Source organism: Triturus cristatus, chromosome 4_1 (genome assembly GCF_964204655.1).
Source record: "Triturus cristatus chromosome 4_1, aTriCri1.1, whole genome shotgun sequence".
In the NCBI taxonomy this organism is placed as follows: domain Eukaryota; kingdom Metazoa; phylum Chordata; class Amphibia; order Caudata; family Salamandridae; genus Triturus; species Triturus cristatus.
The window spans coordinates 571,180,533-571,195,248 of NC_140585.1; the positions used below are offsets into that span (position 1 = coordinate 571,180,533).

The window sequence follows — 14,716 nt, forward strand, 5'->3', positions numbered from 1 at the left end:
ACAGTGATGATACCGGATTTCAACATACCTTGTCAACGCATTATAGCACCTCAGCAAGTGGATATTCATATCAACAAGAAAAAAAACTCCTTTTTTATGCATAACTTTTCAAGCCAGGCAGCAAAATAACTCAATTGTCTCCACAGCCATTAGACACAGACCTATCTTCTTACTTCCCAAAGAGCAGTGTTTTGTTACTTTCACATAGGCACAATTGAACTCTCCGGCATCTGCTTAATTATGAAATGATTGACTGCAAAGCTGTAGACAAGACCTGCCTTATGAAGATTAACAAAATAGAGTGTTTGCACAAAGGATAATTTGGTAATATATTTAGCGATAGATTTGCCTGACCTGGGGGTGGAGAATACATGAAATAAATGCAGCCAAATCTGGACTTTTTTCAGGTTTTTTCCATGTGTGCTAAATCAGGCCTTGTCAATTACTTGACCTGTCCATTCATTTGGTCTTCCACTATAGACCTGTCAGAATCTGATTGTTTTTGGACTGCAGACAAATATGCCATTATTGGGTAACAGAGCAATGGGCAGTCAATTCATGCAAGTTATGCTCTGTGTGGTCCTGTGTGTTCTGCACCAACACTGAACGTATGGCATCTGATTTTTAGTACTTCATACCAAAACGAAAATAAATATTTTCCTTAGAAGCAATTCCCTGTGTATATTTAATGTGTAAATTATTGATAATGCCTTTGGTCATTAATTTTCCCCATTGCTACATGTTTTACCCTGCTGAGTGGCCACCCTGACTCAATTCATCACTATTACTGAAAATCAATCTGCTGTTGTACATTTGCGTATTCAAAGGTGGTCAGTAGCACAGGAGAGGGATACAAACCAATCCTTTCTTGTCTAAATTGGACTCATTTATTTGTTAATATAGGTTCTATTAAGATCCTTCAATAGTATTGGGATTAAAATAAACCAAGACAAAAGAAATACATACATTTAACAACAATAAAAAACAAACTTTTGTATGGGTAGATAACTATGTAAAAATATATAGAGTAAGCCAAGAGATACACTTTTATATTTATACATACTTTCTCTGCATTTAACACATGGTACATTAATTGTCAGTACACTATTACATTGAACAGAAAAGCAACTGGAAAGAGATAACATGAGAGAATGTAACTGTTTATGCTAAGCATCAAGTCAGAAGACCCCTCCTTTTTTCTTTTTTGATGTATTCATAGTATTCATAATGTAGGGAAACGTTCTTGAATCCCTTCTGAAAAGAATATTGAATCAACTTGAAATCTATTGCATGGTGTTAACAAAATATTAGTAACCTAAAACATTTCTGAAATTACGAACTACATTACTGGCATGCTCAATTCATGTGTGGAAAAGTGATAGGAAGCAGAAGATGTATTATCTTGAAACCTGCTTGTTTTATACCCACTGCAACAAATACTATTTATGACTACATGACTCAAGCATTCATATGATATTAATTAACTTTACTTAATCTGTGATACTCAAAATGAATCAAGAGACTAAACCTTGAAATGATTTCAGTTGTTTTCAGATAGCAATTACATTATGTGTTTATATATTTTAATATTAGTTATAATATTTGTGTATATTTTAAGGAATGGTAAACTCCAGAATAAATCAACTCTTTTTTTTTAGTAGAATAAATCTCTTTATTGCTTCTCTCATCATGCGGACTACTTTCAAAATGTTAAAGCATGAAAACTTTTATCTATACTTTTGCCCACATTTTCACTTAAATGCATTGTTCTGCATTGTCTTAGCTTACGACTCCCCATAATACACTGCCCTGTTTCTTTGAGCATCTCAATGTCAATGTAATCGTCAAACAATTTAATGTTTTTGTATAATGTATATTTTACATCCTAAACACTTTGCCAACCCTTCTTATTAAACAATGGAAAATAGTATGGGACATAAATGTGAGTACGTGGAACACACGCATACAATTCTTGACACAGAATTGAACTTGATTTTTACTTGTAATTTAAAATGTAGATTTGGTGTCACTTTCAAAGAAATCTATAGCAATATGATGTACGTCCAGTCTTTTACACCTCATTAAAATATGCTTGAGAAATGTATAAGAAACATAATAAAATTAAGCCTAGCTGTCATTTTGAGTTGGCCCAAAATAGCATGCCATGCCTAGCATTGTGAATAGTTTTGCCCTACAATGTGATGTGGATTAAAGTAGAAAATGTAATTCTTGTCAAGCAGATTATATAAGAAACAACTTAAAAATATTCTAGATGCATGTTTTATATAGAGAGTAGAAACTGAACTGTGTATTTTGAAAAAGCAGTATGCAAAAACCAAATAGCACAAGATGACATTTAACCACTTCTAAAGAGACTTACTAAGTACCGAACATAATGATTGACTTGCACTGGAATATGGAGTCCTACCTGGCTCAAACTCCTTAGTGTTCAGTCTACCCACTGCAAATATCATGAAAGAATTTAGTGCAACTACATTTGTTATTATGCATCCTTAAAATGTATTTCAAAACAAAAATACTATTTGAACACAATTGCCAAATTTAAATGAAGAAAACTGGCACTCACAATTTTAATCTGTGCATAAATTATACTGAAACAAGATTTAGAATGTCTGCATTGTTACAGAATGACATGATAAAACAATTCTTACCGTGTAACCATCTGAGTACTGGAATCGACTTTGGGACTCATCTTCTGCAGTTGGACTTAAAGGTTTTGGATCAGACAAGGAACGTTGCATCATCTTTGCTGCTTTTGGACTGGGTGGTGGAAGCTGGATAATATCAGTCTGTAACAACTTTGCAGGGCTAACATCATCAACAACATTCTTTTCATATGGAACAAAAGCAGATTCCAAAACAGTACTTGGTGAGACAGGTGATATGGGTGAATAGAGAACTTTGGGAGACTTGGGTGGAGAAGGAACAACTTGTAAACTGGAATCTGCTCTGAGATGAGATGAATAACCTATTTCTAAAGGTGTTGGACGTCTTTTATCCTTCTGCAGAGATGTATCAGTCACATATTGACTGCTTTGCATTTCGGATTCTGCTCCTGTTTGACAGGCCAAACTCTTGCCACTAAAAGATTTTTCTGAAGCAGAGATATGTTTTATAATCTCAACTTTAGAATCCAACTGAGCTCTCACAGAAGGTGTTTTTATGGTCCCAGAGTGTTCAGTTTGCACGGACATTTCAGCAACTGTTTGCACAGCAATGTTGGACACTTTGGAAAACTGCTTGACCTTCTCACCATCAGAGCTTCCGTTACCATATTTGCTCACTCTAGATCTTCTTCTTGACCGTGTTTGAATATCCCAATCATCTTGATCTTCATCATCAGTTTGAACACTTGAATCAACACTCTTTTTAGTCTTTTTTCGCCTTCCTGTGTAACCTCTATCTGTTGCATCTTCATCATCAGTTTGAACTCCACTGTCAACTATCATTTTAAAGGATCTGGATGGCTCTTCTGTTGCTTTTTGGTCTTGCTCCACATACTGATCACGAAGCCTAGGCATGGAACTTCTCTTTTTTAGTTGTCTGTCCTCTCTTCGATCTATATCTTTAAGAGACATTTCTGAAACAGAATTTAGCATGCCAGCACGAGGAATATATTGAGTAATTCCATCTGTCTGTATTGTGTACCAAGCTTGATTTTGAGCCATTTCGGTGCCAAGAACTAGTGAGGCTGTTGTGATTGTGCCATCACCTGTCCAAAACTGAGCATTCTCTGCTGCAGGTAACTGCCCTTCGATTATAGTTTGTTCAGCAGATGTTTGTGGAGAAAGAGAAGGGTCATAGTTATACTGGTAAACTTGATGTAGCTTTTGTTCTTCGAGCTGCTGATGCAGTTGCTGTTGAAGTTGCTGGATTTGTTCCAGATGTAGTTGCTGCTGAGCTAAAGTTTCCTGCCTCATCATGAACTGGGCTTGCCTCTCTTCCTCTTGCTGCAATAGGAGATGTTGCTTCATGGACTGCAACTCTTCAAGTTTCCTCTGAACCATGAATGTTTCTTGTTCTCGAAACCGTTGAATTTCATTGCGTTCCCACTCTAACTCCTCTGCAAAACGTTGTTGTTGAAGTTTCTCAAGTTCAAGGAGTTCGCGCTGAAAATGAAGTTCTTGTTGCTTTCCATCTTCAGATACAACCATAAGTGTAACTTCATCTTCAGCTGCTTGAGGGAACGTTTCAGAATCTGCTATCAAAACAGGTGCCATGTCATCCTGCTTTGAAATGATGGCATCCATAGTAAGATTTTGCAAACCAGTTTCTGTTACACTGGTAGCAACATCATTGCCACTTGAAAGTGTTGTCATGAAGCTGTATGCTCTAGGCTGTGGCTGGTTCTGATGAAGAGTAGATACTGCAGGTGTTATTTCTGGTGCATTCAGGCAGGATAAGTCGCAAACTGTTGTGCTGAAAATAGAACCAGGTTGTGTGGTGATGGCATATGTTGATGGAACTGGAGTTGCAACAGACGAATATACAATACCATTTGATGATCTTAAAACATTTCCCATACCAAACTGGGATCCTAGGGAAGTAGTCATTCGTGCTTGGGAATATTGTGGTGCACTAATCCCGATGCCAGAAATCACATGTCGCGTCTCTGGGTAGGGACTGATGGTCTTGCTTGAGTAGTTCCTAAGATCACCTGAAATTACAGGGCACAGTTATTGTCCAGTTTCCAAATATGATGGTGTTTTGCAGATTCTGAAAGCCATCCCATCTTGATTGATGTAATGGATACAACTGCATGCAAATCTTCAAGTTAATGATTTATTGAGCTAAGAAGCAAAATTATTGTTGGAACATGCAGGCACATACAAGAACCTGTGTGCAAAACACATATTCAAAATGGAAAAATAATATGCACGTGTACTTCAAAAAAAAATTGCCACAATGTCCAAAAGAAAACATAATAGAAGTAAAAATAACAAAAAAACTCATCCTGAAATGAGATGGGATACACCACAATTATATTTTACAGAAAGATCTGCCACCATATCATACTGACCTGTAGTTACTCTGCCAGAAGTTAAGTCTACAGCTGCATCAGTGTGATAATCAAATTGATTCCTGCTTTTGTAAAAGAAAAGACCGGCTTCTGCCAAATTAGTGTCTGACATGGAGGGTTTCATACCACCCATCCCTTTATAGCCATATTGCCCTGGCCGGTTGTATTGATAGTGGTCATCTCTATATCCAAATCGATCTTCAGGCAGAGTAGTGACTGGTTGTTGCGATATACAACTGCTTCCAAAAGGTAGTTTATAAACTACATCACAGCAAACAGCTCTACGGCCTGCAGTTAAGTCAACAGGCTTTTCCTCATCTACTAATATTTCAGTAACAACTGCTGACAATGTTTCATCTACTGTTACCATTGTTCTGCTAGTTTTTGAAGTACTTAGGTCAACCACCCCAATTTCAACAGATTCTGATGAACCAGAGTTATCAGACCACCCATTTGTGATGCCAACAGAGGACATAAGGCCAGGTTTCATTGCAGTTCTTGATGCTGCTTGTGCTGAAGTAACCAATGACAAGTTTATTGGCACCTCTTCTCTATGAACGGCAAAACTAGGGGTGCTTGTTATTCTGTATGCAGGCTCAAATTGCTTAGATGTTGTTAGTTTTAAAGGTTCGTTCATTGACATGCCAAGGTCAGCAACACTTTCAGAACTCACAGCGTAATTTACAGTAGTTGCAGATGACATTATTGAAACTGTTTCAGTGGTTAATGTGTCGGAAGGAATTGTTGATGCTGTACTAAGATTCACAATTGATGGTTGAACTGCACTAATTTGTCGGCAAGACACACTGTTACCACCAGACTGCCATCGCACATCTTTTGAAACAGCTGAAAGATCCAAAGAAATAGCCATCCCCGGTTCCGCCTTCACAATATCCTCACTGCCTAAGGTAGTAAGATCAATAACATCACTAGACAAATATATTTTACCATTCACCTTATGTTCACCTTTCTTTAATGATGTTTCTGTGGGCATGGTAATGGTAACATTATCAAAATTGAAAGCACTTTTCACGAACGATACTGCAGTTTTAGTGACATCAGCAGTTGCTAAATCCATCATTACATTAGGTAAACTTTCTGATTCCGCTAAGAAAGTAACTGTTGGCATAGCCTTGTAAGCTTTAGGTGCTGGCATGCTCAGATCTTTTATATCTTGAGTCCTAATTTCATTAGTGTATGGTGCAATAATAGCTGATGTTGGCATAATCAGTGGCATTTGTTCAGATGTGGTTGATGTAAGAGGCCAGCAGGTTGTGGTATGAGAAGGTCCATATTCAGTGGGTGTTCCCGGTTCAGATGGCAATGTAATTACAACATAAGTCTCCAGTGATGTTTTGGATAACCTAGGTGAAGATTTATTTGAATGAGGAGACATCGGAGAAGTAGGAGATGTTAACTTATAATCCATTGTTGGAGATAAATTCAAAGTCATATGTGTGCTCACTGACAATGGTGCTGCTTTGGAAGGCAGATCAACTGGCTTTTGTGTAGAGAGTTGGAGTTGGGGCAGTGCTGGCTTTGGAGCGATTGGGGGCTTGCTACCATCAAACGTTCTGTGGGAGAATACAAATCCTGTTGGAATTGAAGATGGCTTTGGTGGTACTGGTGGAGGTGGGCTGTGTACTTTTGAACCGGACATTGAATCACCTCTAATAACTGATGGTATTGTTGATGCTACTGTCACTGCCACTACAGCTGGCTTCCTCTTTGGATGAATCAGAGGCTTCTGTAAATCCCGTAGTGGAAGAGGAGGTGGTGGAGGTGGTGGTGGAGGAGGGGGAAGTGGTGGAGGTGGTGGGGGTGGTGGAGGCGGAGGTGGTGGCAACTGCTGGGAAGACTGTTCCACCGGGGAACTTCTAAAGAAAGAGAACACCTTGGATGTAACAGATGTAGCAGATGAAGGCACGGATGATACTATCATAGTCTTTGTGGGTCCAGTTGAAACAGAACAAGCAATGTTTGGGCCTTTTGTGAGCGCTGCTTCTGTAAGAGGTACACCTGCTTTATAAGTAGACCCCTGTTCAGAAACAGAATCAAAAGAGGTAAAGCTATTTGTTGCTTCTGAAAAGGAAGACAAAGCAATGTCAGAAGTACTTTTGCCCCCTTTTGCTGCCACAACTGTTAATGGTGATGGAGGAACACTTGGCGTCTCAAAAACATATTCCTGTTCTTTTTCTACTGTCACTGTGGGAGGTACAACATCTGGCACTGAAATTATCACATGATCAAAGCTTTCTGTGCCTTTGCGAGCAATGGCCATATCAATTGGCACAATAGCATCTGAAGAGGTTTTGTCAGACTCCTGCATGTTCGAATATAAAATACCTGAATGCAAATCCCTCTCATCTGCAGGGAAGCATTGATCTCCTTGGGAAACTGAATAGACCTCTTTAAAATCTCTATGCTGTGCAACATATTTCACTGTTGAAGTATTATTTGTGGGAACATCAGGTGAGACTCTTTCATACACTGAAAAAGTCTCTTCTGTGTTTGTAGATACCTCAGACTCTAATACAGATATAAAACCTTCTGCAACGTCTTGTAAATCGGAGGATGGTGATTCGCTTAAAGCTGTTATCTTAATTTCTCTAACATATTCGTTCACAAATTCTTCGGTCAGGTCTTCTTCTGCAGTGAAGTGCTGAGTTATTTTCACATCAGGTATTGACAGTGGTGTGAATGGAGACATTTCTGGAGGGCTATATGAAAGACTTTCAAAATCACTTGATGCAAGTGATTTATCACTGCTTGCAATTAAATCTGCAGTAGTGCATACAGGTGTTTCTGGTGTTTGCATAAATTCAGAAAAAGGGCATGTAGGACTAGAGCCTGGGGTTAGCTGCATTTGTTGCCGTTTCATAAGCTCTTCATAAGCAGCGTCTGCATCCAATAATGGTCTTTCTTCCCCAGTAGAAATAATGACACTGTCTAACAGTACAATCTCGTGGCTCTCAGGCATAATGTAGGAGCTAGAAACAATATCTTCCTGAGGTGCAAATGGGAGTGAAGAGTCTAAGTTGTAATAATCATGAGTCATATCAGCAATGTTCTCCACAATATCAACACATATGCCATCATGAACATCCATTTGTTTGGGACTTTCAATGTACTGAGTAAATACACTACTTTCATCTCGGCTGGAAACAAGGTTAGAATCTAAAATCCCATTGTATGTGTCCTCAACTAAAGATTCATAAATATAATCCTCGATTAACATCCCTCCATAAAGAGGTTCTTTTTCAAATGTTTCATTGCATTCTTTCTCAGCCTGATATGTAGGTTTATGCATGATTTCTTCACATGCATCATCACCACTTTTCAATGTTTTGCTGTAGCTTTCCTTGTTCACAGTATCGTTGTCATCAGTTGGGGAGTATAGGGAAACAGATACTGGTAATCTGTAACCTTTCTGTACTTCTAATATCTTTTCTGGGCAGATTTCAAACCCTTCAGGCTCTGATTCAATGCTTGGTGAATATTCAGAACACGATGATCTGTGTAACTCCTCCATCTCTGCAGCTTGCCGCAATTCTTCTGTTGGGGATGCATCTTCAATTGGAGAAAGGTTACTGGGTGGTGTCTTTGGTCGTTCCCTTCTTCTTTGTGCTCTAAGTTCATCCTTGTCCTTCTTTGACTTTTTACTGGAACCTTTTCTTTGTTGTTGCTCCATTTCACGTTGCTTTTCTTGCTCTTTTAATAGCTCCTCTTCTTCCCGTAACTCTTCTTCTTCTGAAGAGTCTTCAATAGTTGGAAGGACAGGACCATGTGACCGATGCCTTGCTTTGCGTTGTTGCTTGCTTTCACTAGAAACCTTTGTGTGACTAGAGCTGCTGTCACTATCCTCGTCCAGAGATGATACAGATGTTGGCGATGTGCCTGGAGTAAAACTTGAGCCATGTAGACTAGATGATCCCTCTCCTCTTGATCTGTCTTCTGGGGAGTCAGTTAAACTCTCCATCTCCAGCTCTGGTTCTTCATCATAATATAAAACACTTGTTTGTTTTTCAGACTCTTCTGCATACGTATGTGTAATAGTGCTATTTAATTCAATAGTTTTGAAACGACGAAGGCCTCCCCCGCCTGTCGCAGAAATGTCTTCACTTTCTTGACTTTTGGTTTCTCTACATTTTTGTTCTGGACTTTTATCATATGTTTCTTCATCATCATCATGCCATGAATGTCGCCTGCCTCCATCATCATCATAGCTTGTGCTGCTTTTTTTTGTTAACCGTTTGTTTTTTCCTCCTGCTGGTTTTGATTTTGCATCTTTCTTATGGTTTTCACTTGTGTTTTTTTCTTTTAGATGGGAGGTTATGTATTCTTCATCTTCAGAACCAGAAGCTTCTTCATCAGCGCTCATTTCAATAATCTGTTTGCGAATAAATTCTTCATCATCACCTGATCCTTGGCTATCTTCCCGTTTGTATTCATCGCTGCTTGAGGATCCAACACTAGTCCTCCTTTTTCTTTGTGGCACTGGTGAATTTTCACTCTCACTACTATCCTCCAGAGAGTCATGATGTTGTCTCCTTGATGATTCATCATCCATTACTTCAATCTTATGCTTGAAGCTTTTTCTAGAAGTTATTCTTCCTTGACCTTCTTCCTCTACACTTTCTTCATCTTCTTCTTGAATATCTTCAAGGTCTTCTTCATCTGAACTGCATGATTCAGGAGTAATTGGAATAGGCTTTGTTCTTTGTCTATCCCGTGTTTGATCTGCATAAATTCCATAGAGTTCATTGTTTTTCAAAGATTTTTCATCAACTAGTACATTCACTTGGGCTTCCAAAATTGAAAGGACAGTACTTTCCAACTTGGCCAGATCAGAAGGGCTTGAAGGGTTGCTCTCCTGTGAGAATGAGTCTTTTTTTGAAGGTTCTTTAAGTAAATCTTTGTCATCATTTGGGAAAAGGCTTGGGATTTCTCCAAGTGAACTTGAAATTCCATCAGAAGAGTACCCTGTGTCACTCAGGCCTTGTGGACTCTTCTGCTGCTGGGTGCTGGAAGGCTCTGATTTATCATCTTCTTTCTCCTACAAAACACAATCAAACTCAGGCTTACTCAGATGTTTAATAATGACAGTGCTTTTAAGTTACAAATATACAAAAGGCATGTGAAAAAATTATGACGTATAAATAAAATAAGTTAAACATTGTGTGATGTACTTAATGAATGACATGCCTGATCCAGCAGCCATGCTTATAATGTATAGTTACACAAATTTCTATTGCAGCATTTATAAACAAATCATTTCCATTTACAAGTTAATTAGTCTCCTAAGTCCGGCCATAAAAAGTTGCCTTAAAACAGGTGCATTATAAGAGTGCTTTGAAAATCAGGGAAACTGAATGCATGTCTCTCCGGTAAGGAGTTTCAAAAAGAAAGGTCCATCACCCATGGACTTGAGTTTTCCTCCAAGCAAGCAAAAGGAGTCTTGTCTTGACTCCTGAGAGATAGAGAAATAGAGCGTGTGTGTATGTATGGGTTGGGGGGTTGTATGTATCTTCTTAGGTTGCTGAAACACTATACACCCAGAATCCTACATTGAAATGTATTCTTTCACTTAGTGGCAGCCAATGGAGTGATCACTTCGACTGCAACACATGCTCCTTCCTGCCAATACCAATAACCAATTTATGTGCAGCATTTTGTTCTCTCTATAAGCACTTGATCTGGAAAGCCGATATGGTAGTGTACTGGCAGTCCAGTATTGAACTGCTGGAGCTAACTACAAAGGTTTTATGTGTACGAGAATGAGCTTAAATGTTTGTAAGTTGATTGGGGCACCTGTATGCCACAGATGCCAACTGAGAGGTTAAAGTTCCATCCAAGTCAGAGATGACACCAAGAGTTTGTTTATTCTTTTGGAGGCCTTGATATTAGGGTTGCTGAAATATTTCTGGAGTGGAGGTTTGCACCATGCTTTACCTTCCTGTGATTCCCAAAATAATGTCAGTCTTGGGGCAATCTAATTGCAGATCATAAAAACTAATTTAAGCCTGATTTTTGTTCAGGGTTCTCATAAGGGGAGGTATCAGAGGAGAATCTTATACAGACCTGAGTGTTGTCCACTTCTGACTGTATTGTCACCTGAGTTTTGCTTAAGAACTGAAATAGCTGTACCGCTTGAATAATACCTGGCGAGACTTCCTAAGAGGTTAATTGGTCTAGAGAGGACCTGTGTTCACAAATGGAGAGGAAGGAGCTGAACCATGTTATGCCCCCAGAGTGTGCATTTGTTACAGAAGATACCCACTCAAGAAGGATGGCGTGGGCCAGAATGTCTAATGCTGTAGGCTGTTTCAGCCTGACCTGCAAAGAGCCAGCTCCACCTGCGAAGAGCCAGCTCCACCATATGTAAATATAAGAATGCTGTCCCAAAAAACAACTACAGCATTTCCTGTGCTATGTTAATGTTGAAACCCTGACTGGAAGGGTGACACACAGTTCCAAGTGTCTAGGTGGAGTTATAGTAGAGTAATGGCAATCATGTCAGAGAAGATAATTAGAACAGGCATAATAGGTGATTGATCTGTAATTAGAAAGACTAGTGGGCTTGAGGATGAGTTCTTCCAAATATGTACTAACCAGGTGTTTTGTTGGGTGATCGGCAATGCAGCCCCCTTTAAAGTTTTTGTTAAGCAGATGCCTAATCAGATGGGCACATAATGGGGTGTGCTTCTTTAAGATTCATTTTGATGCTGGTTATAAGGTTGAATGTTTATGGGTTGAACAATAGGTTCAAACTGGTTGGGTGGTGGGCTTTAAGGTAAATACCATTGCAGAGTGCTTAGGTGTCTCAGAGTCCAGGTGGAAGCTAGGAATCTCAGCCAGCCCTAGGCAAAGCGGTTGTGGAGGACCTGGCAGAGAAGGATTGCCCATGGTGTATTAAATCATTCAAGGACTCCTCTATTTTCTTCAAGAGTGTGGTAGCAAACAAACCAAGTAATATGATGCTGAGTTGAAGTAGAAAAGTTAAGGGTAAGGCAATTACATAATGAGAGAGTGTGAGAGATAGAGAGTGTGGAAACAGGAAGGTATTTTTGTACAGAATTGCCACCTGCCACCTCACCAACGTTTCCTTTCTTGATGTAAAATGTAAAAACCTGTGGGAACTAGGCAGAAAATCACTACTTCGATCTCCATTGTCTGCAAGGATTGAACTGGGCACCATATACATGGCAGAAGATCTTCAATGATAATATGTAACCCTAAAGCAGGTCAGCGGTTCAATAAAAAGTCAATAATGGAGTGACGTGTGGAGGGAGGATTTCTAGTTCCTTTGTCAAACAACATATTAGGGTCACTACTACAAACCTATAGTATATAAAATAGGGACAAGAGCAATTTCATTTTCTTTTTATTTTGTTCTATTAAGTAATAGAGGAATGTCATGTTAAAATGTTGATATTCACCTTTTATGTACAAATGCAAAAATTAATTTTATTTTCTCATGACGGTTTCCTTTGACAAAATGGATTATGATAATAATGTTACCACAGATTTAAAACTAACTGGAAAGAGTTATATTCGTCAGTGAACATTCACTAACTCTCTGGCCCTTTCGCACAATTGAAATATTCAAAGATTTGCTCATGCAAAGTGTTGCAGTAAATCCCCTTCAATGATGGGAAGATAAACAGAACACCCCCAAGTTTAAAGGGGAGGTGTTTTGCCACACAGAAAAATATTTACGTATATAACAATATGAGAAAATAATGTACCAAAGCACAGAGTATACATGCTATTCAGAAACCTTCTGCATATAAGGTGACATCCAAAAATTCTATCTGGTAGATAATTTACTAGTCTGGGCTGCATGTCGCTCATGAGCTACCGGCAGCTCTCCAGATTTATGTCAGTAGTTGTCCTATGTGCAGCCCAGACTAGTAAATTAGAAGCTTCTGCATGGTTGCATTTATATATGTGTACACAAATTAAAAACTGTGTGTCCAGGACACAAATTGCTTATGTGTGGAAAAACTGGTTTCAGTTTTCAAATATATTTAAAGTTATTTGAGTGATAAATCATAAGGTTTAGGGGAGACTTGTTACTAATATTATTAAATTGGTTTCATGGGCATTATGGCTATGGCTGTCACATATGAACCATGTAGACACATTCCACATTTACAAAGCATTTTTTAAATTAATCTTAATATCCGTGCCTCATGCACTGATGTGACCACTGCCGGAAATTGTGCAAATGATGACTACTATTGTAATCTTCTCTGATATGGGTTCACTATTCTAACTCTCATAATATTAGTAGCACAGGATGCTTTTCTTTGAACATAAGCAGCTCTTATTATTAAAAAGGTTTGAGATCCCTGATTTAGATGTTCAAATATTGCGTCTAGTAATCTCCAATCCCCCGTCCAAATTACATGTCATCTAAATATATGTCCCAATACGATATATATGTTCTACAATCTAAGCAGGGCAGGCCGACTAGATGTATACTTTTCAAAGTGTCCCATGTAAAGGTTGGCATACAAAGGGGACAATTTTGACCCCATAGCCATTTGTTTCATATTCTGAAACTAATGAGCATTACAGATGTGTTACAGATGAAGGTAGAAGATTTTCCCTTGGACTGCGCATGGTGTAGTTTGAAATACAATCTCCATACTTCAAATCTAGGTGTGGTTTTAATATATATATATATACACACACACACACACACGTATATATATATATATATATATATATATTCACTGAAAAAACCATAGGTTTCAGGGGTGTTATAGTTAGCTGGACTTTTCACTTGTACAAAACCATTGAAATTCCCCCGTTATAGTTAGTTCAGCTAACTATAACTCGCGCGCCCTCAATGCACTGCTGATGACGTCACATATTACATCACTCATGACATGGTCAGTGACATCACTCATGACATCACTGCACAGGTCCTGACCCTCCCTTCTATCCTCCATCGTCCTTTGTGCATGCCCCTGCACCCTCCTTCTTGCGCATCATAGCCATTGTGCTGCCACTAACCATCCCACTTGCCATGCATGGTCTTCTGTGCTGCCATGGCCCCTCCCACCTTCCCTGTGTGGTCAGTTAGCTGCCCCTGAACCCCTCCCACCTTCCCTCCATGGTCTGTGTGTATGCCATCACAGCCTCACTGTTGCTCTTCATGGTGTGTCTTGCTTCTAGTGCCCATCCTGCCTGACCTCCATGGCTATCTTGCTGCTCCTGCCCTGGCCCCTTGCCCCCAGCCCTCTGTTTACATGTGCAGACCCCTACTCCCTCCTGGCTTGTCTGTTCCATTGTAATGCCCCTGATCCGTCCCTCCTGCCCTTTATGGTCTGTTATGCTGCAGCTTTCTCTCCTGTCTGTCCATTATGGTCAGCTAGCTACCATTGCCTCTTGCCCCTCTGTTCTCTGTTGTCCATGTGCATGGTCCTGTCCCCTCCCTCTTGCTTTCTATGGATTGTTGTGCTGCACTCCCGTCCCGCATGCCCTGTGTGTTGTATTGTGCTGCTACAAACCCTGATGCCTGCCCTGCAGGGTCAGTTTGGTGCACCTCTCCATGTCCCTCCTGTCCTCTGTTATCCAAGTCCATGTCCCTACCCCATTTCCTTCCATGATCCAATGTACCATACTTGCGAACATTTTGAACTTGGTAAGAGGGAGATTTTGAAA

General features: G+C 39.4%; 1 protein-coding gene across 5 annotated transcripts in view; it reads right to left on the reverse strand.

Annotated features, from left to right (window-relative positions):
• The window catches only part of PCLO (piccolo presynaptic cytomatrix protein), a 1,384,288-nt gene that overhangs the window by 836,578 nt on the left and 532,994 nt on the right, over nucleotides 1–14,716 (reverse strand). For all 5 annotated transcript variants that reach the window (XM_085652900.1, XM_085652897.1, XM_085652899.1 and 2 more), the window contains exons 5-6: nucleotides 5,042–10,097; nucleotides 2,673–4,678 (exon numbers count right to left, since the gene is read on the reverse strand). In XM_085652900.1, coding sequence (XP_085509026.1) covers nucleotides 2,673–4,678; nucleotides 5,042–10,097 — 7,062 coding nt within the window. The remainder of the gene's footprint in view (nucleotides 1–2,672; nucleotides 4,679–5,041; nucleotides 10,098–14,716) is intronic.